This window comes from Lytechinus pictus, chromosome 5, assembly GCF_037042905.1.
Source record: "Lytechinus pictus isolate F3 Inbred chromosome 5, Lp3.0, whole genome shotgun sequence".
Classification (NCBI taxonomy): domain Eukaryota; kingdom Metazoa; phylum Echinodermata; class Echinoidea; order Temnopleuroida; family Toxopneustidae; genus Lytechinus; species Lytechinus pictus.
This window is the reverse complement of record NC_087249.1, coordinates 31,473,416-31,500,529: the sequence shown is the minus strand read 5'-3', so window position 1 is coordinate 31,500,529 and position 27,114 is coordinate 31,473,416. Positions and strand designations below refer to the sequence as shown.

Genomic DNA, 27,114 nt, shown 5'->3' with positions numbered 1-27,114 from the left:
AGAACAAGTTGAATATCTGAATAAACATGCGCGCGCGTGTTTCATATTTAGACCTAAAATCTAGGCATTCTAAATACATCTTTTATCATGAAAATCAAAGCGAGCGCGAAGCGCGAGCTTAAACTCTTTGATATTCCGATCTGAAAAAAGAGTCAATTTCAGCTCTATATTTCAAGCACTTTGTAAGAAAATTGTAAAGTGGATATGGATCGCACAGAGCTGATTTTTTTCATTATAATTACTTTGAGTTTTGACATAGGACCGGTACATCCTTAGGACATGTAGGACATGTCATCATATGAAAATGATGAATGTCTTCCTATTCCTCTTGCTAAGCGCGAGATGAAACAAAAGGGACAATTCAATTATTAAATCAATATCTTATTCATTAATGCCTAATGAGGGCGTGAAGTCTGATGATATTATGGCCTGAAAACTGGACATTTCAAGCACTTTTGTAATTTAAATAGGATGCATCAGTTAATATATTTTAACAATTAATGCGAGCGCAAATTGCGAGCCTAAATCTTTGCATTGTCATGAAAAGGGGATTGTATAATCAATATTGAGACATACGATCAAAATGCGAGCGTGTAGCGCTAGCTGATACGTTTTGACAATCAGACCTGAAAAGGGATATTTTGAAAACTTTATGGAATACACGAAAATAATAGGTACCTGCTAAATCGAAATTTGCGGGCGCGCAGCGCGAGCGGAAAATGTTAATATTCAGACCATAAAACTGTCATATTTACAGAGCACTTTTTAAAAATCAATTTGTAAATCACGCAATATAATGAAATTTTGATTTTCGAGATGAAATATGTTTTGTATATTGACTTCCAAACTTGATATTCAAACTCCATATTGAACAAGATATGAAAATCACTTAACAGGCAATGTGAGCGCGAAGCGCGAGCGAAAATTTTATATAGTGACATGAAATATTCTTTTTATTTCCATGTCTTCCCCTTATCTTACTTTATTCACTCGTCCTCCTCTTCTTTTTTTTTTACTCTCTTTTCCCTCTTTTTTTTCTTTCTTTCCTTTTTTCCTTTTTCTTGCTCCGCCAATAGGGGGGGGGCGGGCCCCTTGGCCCCCCTCCCCCCTGGATCCGCCTATGCATATGGATAGCAGTGGACATCGTTCTGTCCTTTCAATGTTTTTTTTCAATTGGTCTAATGCCAACTCGTCTGCTTTCATTTGGTCTACCATCAGTTCGTCCACTATCCACATGGTCTAGCTGCCATTTTGTCTAATAACCAAGTTGGTCCAATTGCCATTCATTCCATATGCCATTTGGTCTAATTGAACTAAGTGTTAATTGGGCGAAATTAAGGAAAATAAAATTGATATTAGACCAACTAGTTGTGAGACGAAATGGTCATAGACGAACTGGTGATTATAGACGAAGTGATGACTGGACCAAATGGTTATTGGACCATATGGTTGTTAGGCGAAAAGTTAATGGACAGAATTGCATTAGACTAAATGAATGTAGATCGACCCTGCAGTGGAGGAGTTAGCAGCAGACGAATTGGTTTCAACCCGCATACCGCCCAGGCAAGCAAAACAAATTCACGACGAAATTGGCGACGAAATTCACGACGTCGTGAATTTCGTCGCCAATTTCGTCGTGAATATTCAAATTGACGACGAAATTCACGACGAAATTGGCGACGTCGTGAATTTCGTCGCCAATTTCGTCGTGAATATTCGCGATTTGGTCTATTTGCGATGTCCCTTCAGGGCCACCATACTAAATGGGGTACAGTGATATAGGGCCAAGAGGAAAAGGAGACAGGCTCACTATTGGATTTGACCACGAAAACATAGACGGTTACACGGGCCTAATTACAACTCGCAGGCAAAAGATACTCATTTTTAAATTTGATATTGCTGATTGACAATAATGAATGAATATGACTGACAATCTTACACTGATTCTAGGGAGGGTACCTCCTGGGGAGCGTTTCATCAACATTTTTGTCCGACATGTTGTCAGATCTGATATCTTTCCTTGATTTTGATTGGCTGATATACAATGTTACTATGGTAACTGTCGGATAAAATGGGACTTGTCGGATAAAACGTCTGACAAGTCCTTTCATGAAACGCTCCCCTGAACTTCCTTTTTATCCTAATTGGAAAGATATATCACCACTTTACTGGCGGACGAATTAGGGCATTTTTTACTCTCTCAAGTAATGAATTTGTTGTTGTTTTAGCTTATACGGCGCGTATCGTTCAGTAGTGAATATTTGCGCCAAATTTGAGCCTGTCAGGTGTAGTCTTCATAGATGCCGAATTAATTTAAAAATGAGCCGGTCGAGGTACCCTTTTTCTGGTCAGATATGGAATGTCAGACATATATCCTATCCACTGGTAGTAAACATTCAACCATCGAATTTCCTCCTTATTTTTTGTGAACACACGAGTCTATGGGGAATTATAGGCCTGTGATACCAGACGTAAAAATCGCATTACTGCGCCCTCATGTCATTGCAGCTGCGATGCATGTACTGACAAAAACACACCTGATATGTCATTCGAGACTCAAGCTTACCATAAGAATATCATGATAATTCTGCATCATAATAATGAGAGGAGAATGACACAGCTAACAATAGTTCAGTTCCCTTTCCACTAACGCTACAATATCAAGGACTTAGGGTGGAGGTGCACGTCCACCCTCCCGCTGAGGCAGAGGAGTTCCGACACTGGCAAGTAAAACGAAATGTGTATCCCTTCTTCTGCTTTCAACAGCTGATTTTATTTCCTTTTCAGTTCCATCTCCCCAAGATGTGCACCTTCCCATGCTCAAACCAGCCTACGCCCTTGCATATCATGATTAATGAACATAGTAATATAATGTACATTTCCCCCAAACAGAGGCGTACCGTGGGTCACGGCATGGGGGCACCAGCAAAATGCTGAGTCACTTACCGGTCACTTAGTGAGCGCGCGAAGCGCGCTCAGTTGCCAGGTGTACTGACCTAATAGAGACACTTTAAAGACAGTGCCATTAAACGGATATGTATCTCACTGATCAAATAATGCGAGCGCGAACTGAAAACTTGTGTTATTCAGACCTGAAAAGGGACATTATCAAATTTTTGTAATCATGATACGTACCTGATTTGCTAAACAAAGAAATGCGAGCGCGAAGCGCAAAGCAGAATTTGTTGTATGTATTGACCCCAAACAAGGACATTTTGAGGACTATATTTTAGGAATCCATTAAGAGTATAGGCTACATATCTCACCATAGTCATCTAATGCGAGTGCCAATAGCTTGCTGATTTTGTTAGAATTACATCTAAACACATGAAGCACTTGTAGTCATTGTAACAATGATTAACATACGCATCTCACTAATCAAATATTGCGATCGCGAAACACGAGTTGAAACTTTAGGAAATTAAGACCCGAAGAGGGGCATTCTAAGGCTTGTTTCTAGGAATTCACTAAGACCATACGTATTTAACTATCCAAATGATGCGAGCGCGAAGTGCGAGCTGAAAATTGTGATATTCAGATCAGAAAACCACACATTTTAAGGACTGAATTTAGGAATTTATGAAGAGCAGACATATCTCACCAATCCTATAATGTGAACGCAAGCATGGACAGGAGATGTTTGTTTTATATTAAGACCTTAAAATGGGGCAATCACTTTATGCAGTCATGAAAAAAAGAAGCATGTCACTACATAAAACAATAATAACTTGAAGTAAATATATTTGGTGTATTTTGACTTTAAAAGGGAGGTTTTAGCACAACAGGATTATGTATCTCGTAAAACAAACAATGCGAGCACCAGGAAAAATGAAGACATAGGCCCTGAGCAAATTATGTTTCATAAAGTTATGAAAAAAGGTTTCTTATGTAATATAACATAACGTAATTATTATTACAATTATAATGAACAATAATTCATTATTTCCCACTACCTTTATCTTCCTTTATAAATCTTTTTTGTCCTTTTCCCCGTTGTTTTCTTCACCAGCCCTTAGGGGGCCGTGCCTCCCATGCCCCCCCCCCCCCCCGTAGTTACGCCACTGTATTATTCTAGCCATTACCAATCACCTACATCCACAGCATTTTGGTTTTGCCTGTTCCTTGTGTCAAGATATTGATTTTTTTATAGATTATTTTCTTTTTAATGTTCGTATATTAAATTAATTCTTGTTCAATTTGTAATGGATGTGAACAAACTGAATTTTTATTTGAAAATTTCCCCAGGAAGCAAGGTGGTAGAGCTAGGGGAAGGTAAAAAGGGTGGTTGGGATCTCTCTTCCGTAAAAGAACGCGATTGTCCGCAGCATCCGTATATGTCGGTAAACTTGTGAGTAATTGCGAATTCTTACGGGGGACTCAAACGGACGCAAATGGACGCGAGGTAAAACATTTCAGGGATAATCTGCGTCCAAAGTACGGATATTTACGTACAATTACGGATAGTTACGTTCAGTTGCGGTGACTTGCGGAAGTTAGCACCCTTGGTGAGCCAATGTGAAATTCAAAAATTTTCTAAAATTTCCGAAGTCGCAGGCTTTGCGCCGTAAGTCTGCGTATCAATACGGATCAGTTACGTAGAGTTACGTTTGCAGATGGCTGCGTCCGTGTCGCGTCCACTAATCCGTATCTATCTGCGGCAGACGTAACTTAACGAAAGTGACAGTGTGACTAGGCATGACCTACGCAAGTGTACGTAGACCCTACGCTACCCTACGCAGGGACTACGCCGATCCATTGTTTTTGTCATGAGTATGCCTACGCAGCAAATCGCGCACTCCCTACGCAACTTTACGCAGATTCCGCTTGGAGTAGACATTGAATACTTTGGAAGTCGTAATGTGAATAAATATCTAAGAGGGAGCTGATGACGTCTTGCTAATTTTACAAGCCTCATATGTCGTGTTAAATATCGCAAAATGCAAAGCGCCACAATTTGATTTTTCATCAATTTTCGATGAAATTCGTATTGTCCTGTTGTGTGAAATTGACTGTATTAAAATCAAGTTGATGACTGTCCGAGCTCGGCCTTTTATATCATAACATCTGATCATAGAAAAGTTGAATATTACCTCATTGCCGCAGTATGTAATATCGATAACACATGATCATGCATAAAACATGCATGTTGACATGAGTACGGTGTATTCCCTTTAATCAAAAATATTGTTTTCTGTAAACTCGATTAATTTTTCTCAGTTCTATAAAAGGAAGAACCATGAAAAGCGGAAGCGTTGAAACAAATTTTAGTTTAGTTTGGCTTTTAATGCTGACTTACGAAAAGTCATGAGAGATGATAATTTATCTTGCGTTTTTTTTTCTTTTTGATTATTTTGTTGTCAACGTGTATTGTTTGTAAACCATGAACATGAACAGTGCATTGATTATTTAAAGTGTACATAAAAATACCAGATGATTGCTCAAACAAAAATTATATTAGACATTTTTTTTTCAATTAATGTATAAACTTGGAAAGGTCTAGTGATTTGTGAATTTAAGTTTTTCATTTAATGGAACTGGTCATAGAGAGCTTCTATTTTAATAAGACATGTATGCGATTACATTTAGTCTACGCCATTTGTAAATTTCGAAAATTAGTTTAAAGGAGAATGAAACTCTTGGAGCAAGTTAGCTTTTGTGAAAGCAGAAAAATCAAAGAATAAGATCAAAAAAATTTTGAGTAAAATAGCACTAGCAATAAAAGAGTTATGAGCATTTGAATGTCGAGATCACTAATGTTATGGAGATCCTCCTATTGGCAACGCAACCAAGATCTATGATATCACAGATGAACAACTCTCCCCTTTTGGACACTGAAAATATACCCCAAAACATCTCTTTTTGCTCATTCTAATCATATGACAAACGATTCATCAATGATATAATGTTGTGAAACCTCTGTACTTGTCCTCTCATAAAGAGAACACCTCACCTTGTGATAGATTCTATAAAAGTGAGAATATAAGTGAAATAAGTACTAAAGCAATGAGGGAGTTGTACGTGTGTGACATCACAGATCTTGGTCGCATTGCCAATGGGAGGATCTACATGGCATTAGTTATCTCAATATTCAAATGCTCATAACTTTCTTATTATTCATTCAATCTTCCTCAAACTTTCAACAATATGTTTCTTTGATTTTTCTCTTTGATATGGATTCAGCTGGTTTCAAGGGCTTCATTCTCCTTTAAGAATGATATCCGCTAAAAAGTACTTAAGCAATTAGTAAGAAAATAGGAGTGTATTGTTTATTTTGAAGCGAGCCTCTGTAATTTCATTTTGTTAATCAGAATTTCATTATCGTCATCGCGCGATGTATTTTTTCTTCTTCTTCCAGAATTGGACACTAAAGGAATCTTCCTAACATGCACAGACACTGAGATGATTGTTGAGATCCCCAAATCACTCCTGACTGGTGACATGTCGGGTGAGAACGTTCGTTTCGAGAACGAAATAGACCCTTATAATACCTACTGCATGGGAGAAGACACATCTAACCGTGCCAATGAGACAATCATCAAACTCACTACAAACCTAACCGCGTGCGGAACAAACATGACCGTAAGCATTACTCAGAATGTTATCAAAATTCCACTCTGTCAGGTTTTTATCTTTATCTTAGTGTAGTGCTGCTGCACTTATGTGCCTGGGTGCACATTAATGCACCTAAGCATATCCAACACAGTGTTACAGCCTGGCTGGTCATGGCTTAACATTGTTAATAACCCTCAATCCATGAATAGGTTGCTCTGTCATTATATTCACTACATTCATCAGTGCAGTGTATGAGTGAACCCCAAAAACTATAGCAAATAAGCTAGGGCACAGTGAGTTGTAGACCCGCTGAGGACCAAAAGCTGTCTGTGAGAGCCACGGCCTGGTGAGAACTCCCTGTGCCGCCGATGAGACCCGGATCAGCCAGTCGCCCAACATCTCCCTCCATCGTAGGGTGCACCCTCCAACGTATTGTAACTGGGACCAAGGCAGCATCGCTTATATTGTACCATAGGGAACTTCTACCGATCCCCGTGGGAGGTATTAACATTAGTTATTTAAGGTAGGGGTAGGACCGTTCATCTTTAGTTTCACTCGGCCCATTCCCTATCCCAGATAAGTATATAGTCAGTCAGTTCAGTTCTTATCCTTTATTTCCCTAACCTAATTATATTTTACCCCACCGGCATAATATCAGTTTGACGTCGCCTTTGCAGTATCACAATTGCCCGCACAATTGGTACCTTTCGCAACCTCGAGTACGGCAACATCAGATCTGCGGTTCGTGTGCAATTTTTTTGTTAATATTGCATCCCGGTATTGCATGTATGTTATACAGTGACATTTCGATAACAACGCATGCGACACCATGCATGCCTTCGCAAGTTGTGAGATGAGAAAATCCCGTGCTTCCACGCGCGTAAAACTGCTCATCACAGCATGCCCGCCTGACCCCGAGACTCCAGCCGCGCCGCTTGGCTGAAGATTTCATTGGGAATCGCTAGGCCTATATGGTGTATTGTGACATGGATAAGAAAGTGGTTCGTCAAACAAATCAGAACATATTAAGTGAGAAAACAACTTACTGAATTACGGCTCAGGTGTATATCGAATCGATTTTGCACTTAATGAGGATTATTGGTGGATCACTGGCAATTAAATCCGTTGGTCATATTCACCTCTCCTGATAAACCATTTCGCAGCGTTGATGTGCATAGCAAAGTCTGATAGAAAACGATTCGGATTTGTTAGAATTTTTAATTATTTTGCTGGCTCCTCCTACACAAACGGCGAGTCATCTCACACACAATGTGAAGAACATATGCCCCGTGGGCATTATGTTTTACTTTCCCCGAAATAGGGAATTAAATTTTGACAAGTGGACACCAGGCGCGACCATGGGGTTTAAAAAAACACATACCCTAACAAGGGATTTCCCATATTCAGAAAATGCACCCGTTAACAAGCATCGGAGTGTGAAGCCCTACCCTTAACAAGTAATGGAAACAGAGCGGTAATCTTGAAAATTATTCCCTGAATTGACCCCTAAACAAGTAAAGCGATGGGTTATTACCTCACAGTAAGGCTAGCAAAAAAAGGTGATCTCACAAACTGTGCAAATTGGAGGGGAGTGACGCTTCTAGCTGTTACAGGCAAAGTCATGGCAAGTGTTGTACTGGGAAGAATCTACAAGGTAGTGGACCCACAACTCAGAGAACAAAAGTTTGGGTTCCGTGAGGGTCGATCTTGAACAGGTGCAATACATACCATAAAGAGAGTGATAGAGACGACAAGGGAATGTCAACAATCACTGTCAATCATGTTTGTTGACTTCAAACAAGCTTTCGATAGCGTGAACAGAAGAGCGATGTGGTCAATTGTTAAATACAAAATTATTGTGATCATGAAAGCTTTGTACTCAAACATTGAGAGCTGCATTTAGGTTGAAAGGGGGAACACTAGGAGTCAAACAAGGAGACACCCTTTCACCCTTCCTGTTCCTCCTCGTCATCGACTATGGAATGAGACGTGTAGAACAAACGGCAACAGGTATTCCTTATAGACAAAGGAAATTGTTTGATCTCGACTTTGCTGACGACATCGCACTTTCTGACCCAAACCTAAATAATTTACAAACGAGTACAGAGAAATCACAGGAGGTAATGAACAAAATTGGTCTCAGATTCAACAAGAAGTGATTTTAAGTCAATGCAAATAGGCCAGAACACAACTCTAGTACCTGTTACGATACTGCAACAAATAACAATGAAAATTTAGTTTTAAATTTGATTTCCTTTTCTTTTATTACAGGAAATAGATCAATCATATACTAAACAAAACAAAAGTAATAATGATCGTACATCTCTTGAAGTGTCAGATGTACAATCCAAAGTTATGATAGTCCTTTATTAAATCCAGATAAAATCCACGTTGGTTGGCGAAGATTCATTAAATTAAAGTTCACAATGATGGCGATGATGAAATTGATGTTGAAGCCCGATGAATAACAAGCATGACAAGAGTCACTGTAACGAGTTGAAATGTCCGTGAAGACGATGTTGATAATGATTAACAGTCAATTTCAGCAATCCATGGGTTGAAAAGCGTTCATTAAAACAGGTTGATGATCTCGATGAGAACTGATATTTCCTCTCTCAAAGTAACTGCAAACAGTTCATTGATGGTGTGCAAATAATTCCACAGAAGATAAACGTTGTGTCCCAGTCGGAAATAAACTATGCTCTGACATAAAGTCTGGCGTGAAACTCTGAGTTCTGATCTGATGATGTCCTTGAAGAAACTGCCAGCTTACATGGCTTATATATATTAATAATCACTATTCTGGAAGCTTCTAGTATTGTCTACAAAAAGAACATTCTGCCAATTTCTAGAACAGTCTAATTTTAGAAGATTCTTGATCCTTGAAATTAACAATGAAAACAACATACCTAATCCTATTGTCCATTTCCACTACCACTAGGAGTGCCTATTGTATAGCAGTCTCTATTGTTTAGCAGTCTATATTGTCTCTCTTTGTACATTCCAGAAATAACAAAAATTACTCATTTAATCATCTCATTTAGTATGGTGCCTGACAAAGCTTTACAGAGACATTCTGGAATATTCTTAATCATTGTATGCTATGAATATCCTTAAAGAGGAAATAACTAAATAAATGAATGTAACTGCTCTTACAATTCTACTTATATATAACATTACCCTTTGAGGGTGAGGCAATAGAGAAGGTCAACCCAATACCTTGGTAGCACAATTAGTAACAATGGGAAAAGGTCAGAGGAGATTTACAGAAGGATTGGCAAGGCGCAGTCAATGTTTGGGAGCATAGATGCTGTCTGGAAAGTGAAGAACATCCGAATATAAACCACATTGAGGGTGTATGAAGCCACCATTTTATCAATCCTCTGTATGCCAGTGAAACCTGGGAAATGACGGTAAGAGACAGGCAAAGGCAAGATGCTTTCCATCACAAATGTTTACAATGGATCTTAAATATCTCATGGAGGGAACACATTACAAATGAACATGTAAGGCACCAAACAAACCAAAAGTTACTCGGCCAAATAATTGCAAAACGAAGGCTGACATGGCTTGGTCACGTCCTAAGGATGCCAGAAAGCAGCCTAGTCAGGACGGCTGTAACATGAAAACCAGAAGGAGGGAAAAGGAAAAGAGGGAGACCGCGTCTAACATAGTGGAAAACAATTTTAAGAGATCTTACTGATCGGGACACAACTTGGAACGAAGCAGTCCTCGTCGACAAAGATCGATGCCAGTGGCAAACCCTTGCGGATCAATGTCCACATGTGGATGGAACGAGCTAAGGTCTAAGATAAGGACCTCCCACACCTCTTTCAAAACGGATTTTCGGATCTTAAGCTACGAAGCCCCAAACCGGACATTTTTGACAACGAAAACAAAATTATTACGTACGTACGTAGTATTATTACGTTGATTACGTACGGCAGGTGCCGCGGAAGCGGGGGGGCTTCACCCCCCCCCCCCCCCACTTTTTTCCAAAACCGTGTACACAAACGTAAAAATGACCATATGATTGTGATTTTTTGCATGGTCAGCCCCCCCCCCCCAACTTATGGCCAGCCCCCCCCCCCCCCCCACTTTGAAAACCGTTCCGCGGCCCCTGGACTACGTACGTAGTATTATTACGTACGTACGTAATAAGCACCGCGTCGAACCAGTCGGGGAACCTTTATAGTCGGGACTATAGAGTTTGGATATTATGGATTTTTTTAATTCATTTATTTCGATTTCCACGCCTTTTGTGGGCTTTTGTGACTCCGGGTTGTGACTACACATATTCACATTACAGCACATTTTAATGATCGCTATGTGATTTGCTGGAATATGGGGGGGGGGGTCACCCACCCCTCGATCCTAAATGTTATACACTGTACGTGTGGTCAAACCTTGCAGTCAGTTTGTGGCGTGGTAAGAATATCATCATCATCATCATCATCATTGGCATCTGTCTGTCTCGAGAGACAATAGAGTTTGAGCTGGTAGTTTCTTTTAGTTCCTAATTCATAAAATGCAGCTCCTGCGATGACTACACAGTCCAATCCTTGAGAGGCAGGTCTTGTTGCAGTTGCTGCATACAAATGTCACTTGTGGCTGAGCTGTTGGAGCCATGGCTAACTGTCGTCTTAGTTGTCTTTTCTCCTCCCATTGTTCTACTCTTCTCTGTTCGCTCCTTTGGATGCCCATCTTCACATCATGTCTCCTTTTGGGGAGATCTGCAGCTAGGGCTTCCCAGTTTGTAGTGTTGATTTTACTGGTCTTCATATCCCTCTTGCACACATCCCTGAAGCGGAGGACAGGTCTTCCAACAGCCCTGATCCCGGTCGCTAGCTCTCCGTACAATATGTCTTTCGGAATACGGCCGTCGTCCATTCTAGTGACATGCCCAAGCCATCTTAGTCGTCGTTGTGTTAGATAAGCATAGATGGTTGTCATTTCTCCCTTCTTGAGGACATCCTTGTTTGGGATGTGGTCCTGCCATTTGATGTTCAGGATTCGTCTCAGACAGCAGAGATGGAAGACGTTCAGACGATGTCTTGGCGTGCATACAAGGTCCATGACTCACTGCCATACAGGAGAGTGCTGAGCACACAGGCCTGATAGGTCTTCATTTTTGTGTTGATGGTTAGTGAAGTGTTCTCCCAGGCCCGCTTTGAGAGTCTAGACATCATAGTTGCTGCTTTGCCAATGCGTACGTTGAGCTCGGGATCAAGGGAGAGTTTGCTGGAAATCATGGAGCCGAGGTAGGTGAAGTTTTCAACCACTTGAAGGGTGTAGTTTCCAATGGAGATATCTGGAACACTGCGTTTATCCTGGCCCATGATGTTTGTTTTCTTGAGGCTGATGGTGAGGCCAAAGTCTTCACAAGCTTCTGAAAAGCAGTCAATCAGTCTCTGAAGGCCTTCCTCGGATTGTGATGAAAGAGCAACATCATCAGCAAACAGCATGTCTCTAATCAGGATTTTCCTCACTTTCGTCTTAGCCCGAAGTCGTGCAAGATTGAGTAGTTTTCCATCGCTTCTTGTGTGTAGGTACACACCGTCCTTAGATGATCTGAAGGCGTGTGAAAGCAGCACAGAAAAGAAGATCCCAAAGAGCGTAGGGGCAAGCAAAATTAACTATATTGTACGGTTAAAGAAACATTATTAAAGAAATTAATAATTTAAAATTCCAGGGGCCAGCATATAGGTGGATCCAGGAGGTAAAGTGGCCGCCCCCCCCCCCCATTGGCGGCGCGAAAAAAGGGGGGGGGGAGAAAGAAAAAAAAAAATTTTAAAGAGGCAAATAAGAATAGGGAAAGAATGAAATAAGGTTAGAGGAAAACTTTGAAAATAAATAAATCTTCATGTCACATGAATATTTAGCTCGGACATCGAGCTTTTATATATTATTTTGTGTGATTTACAAATTGATCTGTAATTTTTTTTATGGTCTGAATCTCAAAATATCTCAGCTCGAGATTCGGGGGGGGGGGGAATAACCATCCTTTTCATTAATATATGAATAGAATAGGTCTATCCTGTTTTGAGATCTAAATCTCAAACTTTTTCCGCTTGCGCTCGATTCAATCTGCCAATCATTGTCATAATTATAAAAAGTGCTTAATAGAATGTCTAGTTTTTAGGTCCAAACATCAATTTTTGCAGCTCGCGCTTCGGGCACTTTGATCTTTCAAAGGGCACCGACAAAAGTTAAAGATTTAGATAGCAGTATAACTAAACTGTTTGATGCGAGCGGAAAAAGTTTTAGATTGAGATCTAAATACTCTATTGGTAATTATGAAAAGGATGGTTATCTTCCTTCATGAATAATGCGAGCGCGAAGGTATACAGATATGTATAATTACACGATAATTGATGCGAGCGGAAAAAGTGTGAGATTTAAGAAAACGGGATACTCTATTTTGTAACTGTATATATATATGTATCTATATATATATATATATATATATATTGTAAAGAAATGGATGAAGAGAACAATGGTAGGCGTAGCTTAAATCAAGGTTCCCCAGAGCTATCTACCCTTTGGAAAAATTGGTGATGCCGAAAAAATGTCTCTGCCGGGAATCAAACCCGGGCCCCCAGCTTTGAACGCCGGTGCCTTAACCACTAGAGTTGCCAATGCTGTTGTACATGTATAACTTAACACATTTGTATACTTTCAACCATACGTGTACTGTATCAAAGCAATAGCTTTGATCCAGCTGAGGCATGGCGGCTTGTCATTGTTCAAAACCCACCTTCACCCGACAAAGGAAATTATAATTGGTATAGTGTCGAAAATCTGTCTATCTGACGGTCAATCGGATCGGGGTCGCCCTAGCCACTAACCCGTCTCTGTGGTCTAGTGGTTAAGGCAACGGCGTTCAAAGCTGGGGGCCCGGGTTCGATTCCCGGCAGAGACATTTTTCGGCATCACCAATTTTTCCAAAAGGTAGATAGCTCTGGGGAACCTTGATTTAAGCTACGCCTACCATTGTTCTCTTCATCCATTTCTTTACAATATTTAAATAAAAAGAGTTGCCAATGCTGTTGTACATGTATAACTTTACACATTTCTATACTTTCTCCCATACGTGTACTGTATCAAAGCAATAGCTTTGATCCAGCTGAGGCATGGCGGTTTATCATTGTTCAAAACCCACCTTCACCCGACAAAGGAAATTATAATTGGTATAGTGTCGAAAATCTGTCTATCTGACGGTCAATCGGATCAGGGTCGCCCTAGCCAATAACCCGTCTCTGTGGTCTAGTGGTTAAGGCACCGGCGTTCAAAGCTGTGGGCCCGGGTTCGATTCCCGGCAGAGACATTTTTTCGGCATCACCAATTTTTCCAAAAGGTAGATAGCTCTGGGGAACCTTGATTTAAGCTACGCCTACCATTGTTCTCTTCATCCATTTCTTTACAATATTTAAATAAAAAGAGTTGCCAATGCTGTTGTACATGTATAACTTTACACATTTATATATATATATATATTATTTTTTTTATAGGAACGGGACATTCTAAGCACATGAAAAGGATCAATATTTTTAGTTCCTCTACCTAGGCGCGAGCTGAAAATATAGTTGATATTCCGATCTGAAAAAAGGGACAAAGAATAAGGATTATGAATTCATAAAAAGGAAAATTTTCATTTAATAATAGGCCGAATGAGAAAGCAAAATTTTAGAATTCATACTGAAGTATTCTCACTAACCAAAATGCGAGCGCGCAGTGCTAGCTGATATTTTTTTCACAACTAGACACGAAGAAGGACCTACTTCACGTTTCAAATAATTCGAGTGCGCATCAGACAAAATAATGAAAGCTCTATTTCTGAAATGGAATATGTTTTGTGTATTGAATTAAAATTGAATACTTTAAGCTTCATATCAACTTTTAAATTGACATGAAAGATTTTTTTTCAAAGTCGTCGACCCCTCCCACCCGTCGTTTTATTCACCCGTGACCCGTCTTTATATTCTTATTTTTCCTTCTTTTTACCCTCTCCTTTAATACCTCTTTTTTCTTTCTTTCCCCGAAATTTTTTTTTGCGCCGCCAATATGGGGTAAGGGGGGGGGGGGCGCTGCCCTTTTCTCTTGGATCTGCCTTTGCTGACCCCTGCACTTAAAAAAAAATATTTTAGGATGTGGTTGATGACAATGTTTCTTTGAACGTATACAGTATGCTAATTTTGATATTCTTGCTACTCCATCTCATAATGTATAAATATTATAATGCCATGCAACACTATTATGGGAGGGGTGACCCCCCCCCCCCTTAACTAGTGTCCAGCAGATCTAAAGGCGTCAAAATCGAAAGATTGACATCCATAATAGTCAAACTCTAGTCCGACTGTCATTCTGTCAAGAATACAGGTTCGACGAGTTGCTTATTACGTACGTACGTAATAAATACTACGTACGTACGTACTAATCTCCCTATTCTTATTTGCCTCTTTTTTAAATCCTTTTCTTTCCCTTCCCTTCCTTTTCTTAATTTTTTTCTTCCTTTCCCCCTTTTATTTCGCGCCGCAAATGGGGGGGGGGCGGCCCCTTTACCTCCTGGATCTGCCTATATGCTGGCCCCTGGATTTTTAATTTTTTTTTTTTTTATAATGACAATGTTTCTTTGATATTATAATCTTGCCTCGCCACAAACTGACTATAAAGCTCGATCACACGTATGACATTATGGGAGCTAGGGGTGACCCCCCCCCCCCCCATATTGTCCAGCTCACATAGCGATCATTGAAATGTGCTGTAATGTGAATATGTATAGTCACAACCCGGAGTCATAAAAGCCCACAAAAGGCGTGGAAATCGAAATAAATGAATGAAAAAAATTGACATCCATATTAATCCAAAATCTATCGTCAGACTATACTCCCCGACAGGTTCGACGCGGTGCTTATAACGTACGTACGTAATAATACTACGCACGTACGTAATAATACTACGTACGTACGTAATAATACTACGTACGTACTCAATAATACTACGTACGTACGTAATAAATTTTTTTTCGTTGTCAAAAATGTCCGGTTTGGGGCTTCGTACTAAGCACATAGTGTTGGGGCAAAAAGTACATCCTTTATGAAGCATTTAAGTCTTTTTATACCCTCAAAAGATTGACCTTAAATAATATAGCTTTCCTAGCGAAATTATACGCCCTGTTTCAGTATTTTAGCGTTTTCCACTCTTATTACGTTGTCTACGTAACGTGCCCAATGTTTAAAAAATATATCCTTTACGCGTTTCTTTGGTGGCGCCTGGTATGCACTCGTCAATGGAAGTGACCTCCACCCCCCCCCCCCCCGAGCGGCTACCTCGAGTGCGAGGAGGAACAAAATGTGGCTCTGAAAGCTCGTCCTAAATCGGATATGTGGCTGTTACCTAAGTAGCAACCAGAATCTCTCACACGATACGCAGATTGAATGTTTCCGTTAAGGATGCGAAAGGTAAACAATTCTCATAACACACAACTTGCATTGCAGGATATTCTATTACGACGGGCCGAAAAGTCTCAACTACCGTCGTAAATGTCCGTTCCCGTCCTCCTGCGAAAAGTTCGAATACCGACGTGGTGGTGACTGTGAAATTAAGTTGGCGTAGAACCAGGTTTTGATCATGGTGAATGTGAAAGTATGACAACACACATCGATGTTTGATTACTAGATGTGTTTTGAAACATAATGTCATTCCTTTCTTCAAGCTGTTTTTACTTTTACTCATGTGATCTCTTTCAGGAAAGTGACGACGAGGAGACATACACCAACCGTGTTATCAGCCGTTACCTAGATGATGATGTCATCAGTCGTCATTACGCCATTTATATCCCTCTATCATGCTCGTACAATAGGAATAAACGTGTTGGGGAAGTCCACTACCAACTCACTGACTACACCATCAACAAGAGACTTGATGAGGAGGGTGACTACACCTTCTTATTCGATATCTACACGGATTACACCTATAAGGAGGCTGTAAAACCCTACCCTTTCGTCATTGGCCTCAATGAAAAACTGTACTTCGCTGCATCTGTGCTGTCTTTGGACAATACCCTCGACCTTTCCATCCGTTCCTGCATAGCCACACCAACTTCGGATTACGACTCTGACGACAATTTCGAGTTTATTGGCAATGCGTAAGATTCTTCCTTCCTTAATACATGTATATCAGTATGTCGCAGTCTCACAAGAATTGATCCCTCTCAACTGGTTCATGTTTGTTGGAACTATCGTTACCTTTTACTACCGTAATAAAGTCAATGGAACATATATGTTTACCTTTAGCAAGTTTGATAAGGTAAAGAAAGTAAGGTGATGAAGAAGAAGAAAAGCTGTGTTGGTCAACCCGACTAGCCTCAAGAACACACTCTTTAGTCCATGTAGTTCGACCTGGACTAGGCTATAGAAAACGTATGTATGTAGGGAATTATATTGAATTCAAATTAATTAAAGAATTGAATTAAATATAATTGAATTAAATAATTGAATTAATAGAATTACATACCTGTATACGCCCAGCTGACTGTATGCTACCACCTACAAAGCAATTATTTTGCGATGCAGTTAAAATACATGTATAACGGATGGAAGTTTATAAAGTTGTTTCAAGGTGAAACTGAGTACACTAGCAGGGGTATTCCCTATCATTATTCTTGTTCAATTCTGAAATAATATTCTACAGTCCGTATTAAAGAGAGGCATTTGATAACAACATCATATCAAAATAGAATGTTGATGTTTTGTTCATAATTATCACTGCTTCAAGTACAATAGATATATATATATATTCTTCTTATATCAAATGTATAGCTGCTCACTTGACGGCGATGACACCAACATCACCTATCTTACAAACTATAGCATAGGAGTGGAGATGAACACTTTCAGGTTCATCAAGAGGGAAGATATGGTAAGTCAGTCATCCATTTCTTTTTTCGATACAGTTCGCTTGACGTATGAATTTAATGTCAGTTCCTCTGGCGAATAGGTGTGGCTGGGGGCCATGCCCAGGGGCGGAACCAGCTCCCGCCAATAGGGGGGGGGGGGCAATTTTTTTTTTCACCCACATTTCCCCGATCGGCCGCTCAAAGTTGATTTGTGTCTGTTTTTTTTTTCAAGGGGTTGTCTCAGTGGCGTAATGAGCCAAAAATTTTGAGATTTCCGACCTAAAAATGGGACTCTCTATTCATGTTTTATAAATCATGAAAAAGGAAGTTCCTACAGTAATAATGCGAGCGGAAACTGGATAATTTTAGCACGTTTTGAATGAAGATCAAGCTGCATATCTAAAAAAAAAACATGTGTGCGCGTGTTTTAGAGTAAGACAGAATCTGGGCATTCTGAATACATTTCATTTTTTATCATGAAAATCAATAATGCAAGCGCGAAGCGCGAGCGGAAAATATTTGATATTCCGGTATGAAAAGGGTGAATTTAAGCACTATGTAGGGAAATTGTGAAGTGTATGTGGATAGCACTTAATAAATGATGCGAGTGCGAAGCGCGAGCTGATATATTTGTTATTATTTTGACCTAGGACCTGGACATTATAGGCCTAAGGACATGTTGTCATAAGAAAAATGATGACTATCTTCCTATTGGCTTTTCCTAAGCGCGATATGAAACTTGTTGATATTCCTTTATGAAAAAGGGACAATTTCGTTATTAGGAATTCATGAAAATGTTATAATCATATTTATTAATGTAATATTTCTAATGAGTGAGTGAAATTTGTTTACATTTGAGGCCTGAAAACTGGATATTTTAAGCACTTTTGTAATCATGAATAGGATTTATGAGTTGATATATTTTTGACTATTAATGCAAGCTCAAATGGCGAGACGAAATTTTTGAAAAACTGTCATAAAAGGGGATTTTAAGTAGTTTTTTATCGAATTAATATATAAGAATCTTATGGAATAAACAAAGACAATATGTAGGCTTTCTTGGCAAATCAAACAATGCGAGCGCACAGCGCAAAAAGCTGCAAATGATATTCACACCATAAAACGGACATTTTAAAGAGCACTTTAAAAAATCAATTTGTAAATCAAACAAAATAACTAGAATTTTAATTCGTCATGAGGACGAATTAGGTGATCTGTCTCTGAATTCATGATCATGAAGACAATCAGCATGTTTATTGAGATCAATATGATCATCATGATGAAAACTAAACTTCTCTTACGATAAGAATATGTTGAATACTCTTGAAAAAGAGGGAAATGAGAAAGTTCTGTGAAAAAGTCTATATTGTACATGTACATATTGTACATTAAAGTGATTTTAATCTCTTTTAATTGTCCAATGTTTTATTTTATAAACATTGTAATGGTCATAAAGGACCGTTTGTGAAATGTTGAAAAGAAAAAAAAAAAAAAAAATATCATGTTCACCCCTGGGCTCGAACCCTGGACCCTAAGGACGCAAGTCTGATGCCTTCCCAATTGAGCTACACTGTTTCCCATAGACTTTACACATAAGCAAATTAATAGGATCTCAAATCCAATTTTGCAAGAGAAATAAGGGCATGATCCCGGCATCGGCTCGGAAAATGGAGACCATATTGGCGATAGCTTACAATCTCAGCTACAACATAATCCAAGCTCAGAGAAAACCATAAAAAACAAATGGAGATATGGCTCGCGAAATAGAGGAATGTAGAATCCAGTTCTGAGAAAAAGTCATTTCCCCATAGAGATTGCACACAAAATGAGCGAAAATGACATACCCCTATAAATTGACATTTTTAGGGATAATCTGTTCCTAAAAATGTATATAAAGCCAACTCATCAGATAGAGTAAGTCCTTAGCTACAACATATAAGAAACTGAGCGAAAATAGACCAATATTTATGGAGTTAGAGTCAAATTTGCATAATTATGATGACGTCATAAGTAGCAAAATGGGAATTTTAAGTTCCGACGCCATTTTGATGACGTCATGATAAAATTTCGGGTAAAATGTGACATAAAATCATATCTCCCATTCATACTCTATTCGAATATGAAAAAAAAATTGGGGGTCAACGGACTTCCTGAAGAGATATAATGAATTTTGTATAGGCATGTTTTTGCACATATAATGTCTATGGTTAGTGCGCGCACGCGTGCGTGCTGTAAACTTTGATGGAGGCTAATTCCGTTATTACTTGTCGTAGAAGGTCGATCAAGGTATTAAATTGTTCAAAATTATATTAGCGGTGCATTGATATGAAAAAAATGGCGATCCTATTTTACATAGCGCCGTTACGCGTGAGAACGCGCGCGTAACTGTGCGCGCGCGCAAATTTTTGAAATGCTTAAAATGACCTGATTCATACTTTACTTTGGTCAAAAAGTGATTTTGAGCATTTTAAAATTTTGACGCGCGCGTACGCGCACGTCGTGACCTTTACATGACCTCTGATGACATGGACAGTTGACACTTGACCTGAAATTAATGTGATGTAAATATGGTTAATTTTCTATAATTGATAATGAAGATATGATTGATTATGTGACTTTACAAAATGGCGTCTAGATGACGTCATGATGACCTTTTGACCTTGAACCTGTTTTATCCAGATGGCATGGTAAGTCCCCATAACTGATGATACTTTGAAGAAAATTGAAGATGTAGATTTTGAGATTTTACGCTAACAAGAAAAGGGTGGAAAATAAAAATTAAGAAATAAATAAATAAAGAAAATTCGTACGAAATTAATAGCTGATCTGTCGATTGACTGATCACCTAAGCGCGCGCACTAACCATTGACAATATATGTGCAAAAACATGCCTATACAAAACTCATTATAGCTCTTCAGGTAGTCCGTTGACCCCCAATTTTTTTTCATATTCGAATAGAGTGTGGATGGGAGATATGATTTCATGTCTTATTTGACCCGAAAATTTATCATGACGTCATCAAACTGGCGTCGGAACTCAAAATTCCCATTTTGCTACTTATGACGTCATCACAATTATGCAAATTTGACTCTAACTCCGTAAATATTGGTCAATTTTCGCCAAGTTTTGTTACATGTTGTAGCTGAAAACATATTCTTTCTAATGTAATGGCTATATTAACATTTAAAGGAACGGATCATCCTGAAAAATGGCAAGTTATAGAGGCATGTCATTTTCGCTCATTTTGTGTGCAATCTCTATGGGAAATGACTTTTTCTCAAAACTGGATTTTACATTCCTCTATTTCGCGAGCTATATCTCCATTTCTGTTTGTCGGTTTTCTCTGGGCTTGGAGTATGTTGTAGCTGAGATTGTAAGCTATCGCAAATTAAGTCTCCATTTTCCGATCAGATGCCGGGATCATGCCCGCATTTCTATTGCAAAATTGGATTTGAGATCCTCTCAATTTGCTATGTGTAAAGTCTATGGGAAATAGTGATTATGTGTATTAGTCTATGGAAAATAGTGTAGCTCAGTTGGTAAGGCATCAGACTTGCAATCCTAAGGTCGAGGGTTGGAACCTCGGGATGAACATTTTTTTTTTCTTTCTTTTCAACATTTCACAAATGGTCCTTCATGACCATTACAAGGTATATAAGTTAAAACATTGCACAATAAAATAGTTTTAAAAATCCTTTTAATATAACATGTACATGTACCATGTGTATCATTTACACCGTTTTTCCAAAGTTTCTAATTTCTTCCTTTTCAAGAGTATTCAACACGTTCTTTTCGTAAGAGAAGTTCAGTTTTCCTCATGATGATCATATTGATCTCAATAAACATGCTGATTGTCTTCCTGATCATGAAATCAGAGACAGATCACCTAATTCGTCCTCATGACGAATTAAAATTCTAGTTCTTTTTTTTTTTCTTTCTTTCCCCCTTTTTTTATTTTTTGCTCCGCCAATAGGGGGGGCGGGGCCCCTCGGGCCCCCCTGGATCCGCCTTTGATGCCCCCCCTCACAACAGTTTCTTGGCCACGAAAAACTTGAGGGAAAAAGAAAGAGAGAGAAAGGAAGCAAAAAGTTAATTGTGATATCTTTCTCTGAATACTAAGTCAAAATGTATCACAAAATTGGATCAAAAACGTCATTATTTTGTTCGCTCACGACAATTGTTTGGCTCATTATGTTTGTGCTCCATAAAGGGAAACATAAGATTTTTATTTTTCTTATCTGAATGATTTCAACATCATTCATATGATTAGTAATTCATGTCTTTGACATGTTGAACATGTAAGCTTTTCGAAAATGCAGTTCATTATTAGGGGCTTATTTTGAAAATAAGATGGATAAGATTGATTTAAAGTTAGAAGACGGATGATTTGTGTAAATATAATTCTAGCTCCGTAAGGCCCGGTCCCACAGCACTTGCGGATGCAAAGCGGATGTAAAACGGACAGAATTCTTGCCATCCGTTGGAGCACGCTATGCTTTCGTTGTGTACCCATTGTGTACGTGTCTCATACGCTCTATCCTTCGAGCATCCGACCACTGTGATTTCATCCACGCAAAAACTTTGAGATGCACAAAACTCTCCTAACGGATGAACTTTCCGCCGTGTACGATGTATATACGTGACATATACGAACAACAAACGTTCTGTGTCCGTTTTCATCCGTCAAACGTCCGCTGTATCCTCTCTGCATCATCTGGGCATCCTCGCAACTCAGATCCAATGAAGCTGACCAACGGAAAGAGAGAGGAAAGATAAGGTACATGGAACGTCTATGCATCGTTAGTAAAACGGAAATAGAAAGGATGTACTCTAAGCGTGTGCATATCTTAAATAAAGTATCCCAAACCCCTGGTAACCGCTTCGGAGCTGACATCCACTTCCATCCGTTTTTATCTGCAAGGTATCCGACGAACACCCGTTTAACATCCGCGCTACATACTACCCAGGTCCGTTGTTTTCCGTTATGTTTTCGCAAATTTCCGGAGCGGATGAAAACGAATGGAAATTATTTTCGTCCGCTGTGTCCTTAATGAATACGTTTTGCGTCCGTCGGCTAGTGAGACCGGGTCTTTAGTCATGTTCCCTTATTACATTTTTTAATAGGTTTATATCCACTGTGATCTCCTGGTATGCGATGCCGGAAAAACTAAATCCCTTTGCAAGGAAAGATGTAACACCTCGACATCAATGATCACAGGGAGGAGTAGGCGTGACGTCAGCAGTGGATTAAAGACCAAGCGATTTACCCGAGGACCTATTCGAGTACGACGCGCTGCACAGTCACAGGAAAGCATTTCCCGAATTGACATTAGCCAGAGTGGTACGTTCTTCATCTTTTTTCCACTCACATTCATTCATTAGTTTACTAACAAGACTGCTACTGCGAAAGAAATCGGCGAACAGTAACCTTTCTCAGTGGCAAGGCCTATACATCTTTCTATTTCTGGTTTATAATGGGCATAAGTCTTTTTCGATTTAGATAAGAAAAGTCTGTCAACTGGTCAAGCACAACACCAAAATAATTTATAAACGAAGTAAGGATTGTTTAACGCGTAATGATGAAGTTTTACTCAAGTTACAAGGTAGTGGAAACGGCAATTATAACAAACGATAGCGTTCATGTCTCATCATTACCCTGCCATTTAATAAAGTTGTCATCATGACCTCTATAATAAAAGTAGTTTGTTTTTGCCAGGTAAATCGGCTATTCAAAGTTAATGTAAGAGTACGAGTATGTAGAAAGGCGCTATATAAATACTAGCTAATACGAGTACCTGTAGCGTTTGTTGTAGAAGAACACTACTTTTTTGTAGAAGTAATCGTTGTCTTCGCCGTAGAAGTAGTAAAGTGCTCTTACTGTAATATTATAATTGTTACTAATTTTCTTTCTATCGTTACCGTTTTGCAGGAGTTTCAACACAACAGGAAGTTACCAACGCTTTCAACCCATGGGTGGTTGCTATGGCTGCTATGGCAACCGTTGTCATGGCAATGGCCGCCATGATGGTAGTAGTCCTCCGCAAAGTCAGCAATATCTCTGCAGCACCAAAGCGGGGTCAGTACAAAGAAGAATCAGCTAGACTTCTTGATGAGAGCGAATAAATATAATTCCAGTGATCCGGTACATCCTTAGGATATTGCATTGCAGACCTTTTAAGGGGAGGAAGTTGAAACATAAACATTCATCACGTTATTGGATACAAAAGAATAACCTGGCAAATATCAAAAGCATCAGCGTCGTTTACTCTGTTTTATTTGGTTCCCATTCCGTCAATACATTAAAAAAAAATCAAAGATAAATTCATACTCTTCACTCAATGTGGATTGTAATAGGTTAGGTGTTTTTTTTTTTCATTATATGGTATATTCCACAGAGAATTGGCTGCATATAGGATAATGTATCTAACAGTAAAATGAAAACTACATGTAATTTTCCTAATGAGATCTTTACAACTAAAGAGAAATCGCTTGACAAGATAGAAGGGAACTAATTGTGCTCCGAATTTAATTATCTTTTGTCTTGAAAAATCATTCAAATATAGAATAATTTCTTAACATTTGAACATTACTAAGATAAGCAAATAAACGAAGACTTTCAATAAAATACTTGTGGGTTCCACGACGTTTGGATGTCTGATATATAAAAAGGGGGGAAAATATCACGATATAGTTTCCGTGGCTTGATCAATTAATGGAAGATAATATTTATTGCAAACAAAAATGTTTGTTTCACTGTTTATTAACTACAAAAGAGTTGCCACAAGTTGTTTGCAATTATCTAATTTCTCTCAATGTATTGCTCCCTTCCTGATGAATGCATGTATTTAGGCTTGTATTAGCTGGAATCCAACTTCGACACGCGGCTACTCATTGTTAATTAACTCATCTCCACCCAAAAAAAAAACGTAAATAATCAATGAAAAGGTTGGAAATTTGCCTGGCGGGTTATTGCAGCCTACTTGGTCACGCCTAACTGCTGGCCCGCTTCCGTGGTCTACTTGTTAAGGCATTGGCGTTCTGTGCCAGGGTCCCGGGTTTGATTCCCAGCGGAATTTTTCAACCTTTGATTCAGAATGGATGACAGCTCTGAGGGACCTTGAGTGAAGCCAAGCATCTATTATATATATATATATATATATATATATATATATATATATATACTATATATATATATATATATATATATATATATATATATATATATATATATATATATATATATATATATATATATATATATATATACATATATATATATATATATATATATATATATATAATGAAGGATCCCGCCGGGAATCAAACCCGGGACCCTGGCTCAGAACGCCAATGCCTTAACAAGTAGACCACGGAGGCGGGCCAGCAGTTAGGCGCGACCAAGTAGGCTACACTAACCATGATAACCCGCCAGGCAAATTTCCAACCTTTTCATTGATTATTTAAGGTTTTTGGGGGTGGAGATGAGTTAATGAACAATGAGTAGCCGCGTGCCGAAGTTGGATTCCAGCTATATAATATATATAGACAGAGAGATTGATTAGAGCCTAACTAAATTTGCATAAATATGATGTGTTAGTGTCGAGTTTGTTAGCGAAGATAAAGACTTTCTGCTGGATGCCAGAGTCATACCTTGGGACCACGACCCTAGGGCCCCTCCCCCCCCCGCCCCCATGATCAAGTATTGTTAAGGTAGACGGGAAAGGGGGAATGAATACAAACTCAAACGAAAAAATCAAACTAGACCGAATGGACCTTGTGACTCTATGATATACATGTATATGTATTTCTTACAAGTTGAAACACATCTTGCTCGACACCATCCATATATCAGGATATCCTGGCGAAGCTCCAAGAAGACCTAATCATTTTTCCAAGTCACTGCTCATCAATTAAAATGGATGCTCACATAATTAGGGCATAATGTGTGTCTTATGTCCCGATTGGAATAGACTTATTCAAATGGAACTTATCTGGAAGTCGGGATCCTTAAATACTGAATTCAGCACGTATCTAATAAGACAGTACTTTCAACTCACGAGGGATTTATTGAAATGTCCAATCTGTTGGTCAATATGTGCGCGAACGAGAAAAAAATGTTAGAATGTACCGTCATTGGATTTTAGCCATTGTTGCGGTCCAGCACCTTTCCACCTAAAACATGGTTGATGTGACCATGGAGAGTAGTACATGTAGGTCCATGGTGTGACAAATCCTTAAAAATCTCATTTTGGTTGGAGACATAAATCAATAAATAAAAATATCGTATTGAATAGTGGATAAAGAGACTCCGAATGTAATTTAAAAAAAAGTTTTAAGCTTAAGAGATAATTGTTATCACGTCTATCAGAATAAGAGACTTGCAAAGTTAGGATCGTGCACGTTTTCAGTAGCGGAATATCCCAAAATGAAATATACATTGTCAAACGATTATGTGATTTGTTTTATGTTAAATAAGTATGAATGTCGTGTAAATATTGTGATTCCAATTAGAGACTGCAAAATCAATAATACAGATATAACATATATAATATATATATGATACAATTTGAAAATACTGAAATAAACTATGCCTACACTTTATTGGTTTGATTTCAGAGACGAGATGAACGGAAAGTGGGGATAAATTCAATTATATTTCCAACAGAAAATGTAATACAAATTGTAATGTTAACAAAATATGAATATTTTCTGTCGGCAGTAAAATTTTAATTTGAGTCTTAATGCTGCGATTATTCACACTGGAGCATGCAAGTCAAACCAAATTTAACGTGCGCACCATCTATGATGTGATATATATATATATTACTTGTTCATGTTGTTTGGGAAACTTAGCATAACTTCAAAATCCCATAATTTTCTTAGTTTGTATTTGTTTCTCATGGAATGTTTGATTCTCATTTTATTAAAATCAGGGAGTTTTCTGGATGGACCTGACTTCTGAAAACGGGTTTAGTAGATGTTTTGAGTCGCACTTAAAGGCAACTCTTTCTGCAAAGGGTCCCTGATCTACCTAAAACTAAATGTCTCACATATACTTACCAATTGAGGCAGTTAATTCTCCGGTTGCCTTTTGAAATGATATCGTCATCCAACTCGTCACAAGATGGCGTTAGACGATTTCTCTTTTCCAATAACTTATAATATATTTCATTTGGGCGGCAGGCTGTGAACTCCCATTGTTCAACAATTTTCCGCCTTGACGTTTAATAGTCATGGACTTAATCCATTAGAGAAAACTCTTTGAATACCCACCAAAATAATGACTGAGCTCATCACACTTAAAGGAGAATGAAACCCTTGAAACCAGCTGAATTCATATCAAAGAGAAAAATCAAAGAAACATATTTTTGAAACTTTGAGGAAGATTGAATGAATAATAAGAAAGTTATGAGCATTTGAATATTGAGATCACTAATGCCATGTAGATCCTCCCATTGGCAATGCGACCAAGATCTGTGATGTCACACACGTACAACTCCCTCATTACTTTAGTACTTATTTCACTTATATTCTCACTTTTATAGAGTCTATCACAAGGTGAGGTGTTCTCTTTATGAGAGGACAAGTACAGAGGTTTCACAACATTATATCATTGATGAATCGTTTGTCATATAATTAGAATGAGCAAAAAGAGATGTTTTGG

At 38.6% G+C, this 27,114-nt stretch overlaps 1 protein-coding gene across 1 annotated transcript; it reads left to right on the top strand.

Moving 5' to 3' along the window:
* Positions 1-6,358: 6,358 nt before the first annotated feature.
* Positions 6,359-24,068, top strand: LOC135154134 (ZP domain-containing protein-like). Its single transcript, XM_064099412.1, has 5 exons — positions 6,359-6,579; positions 16,302-16,699; positions 17,373-17,472; positions 22,575-22,791; positions 23,380-24,068. The coding sequence occupies exons 1-5, from the start codon at positions 6,400-6,402 to the stop codon at positions 23,571-23,573; spliced, it is 1,089 nt and encodes a 362-aa protein (XP_063955482.1). The 5' UTR covers positions 6,359-6,399; the 3' UTR covers positions 23,574-24,068.
* The last annotated feature ends 3,046 nt before the right edge of the window (positions 24,069-27,114 follow it).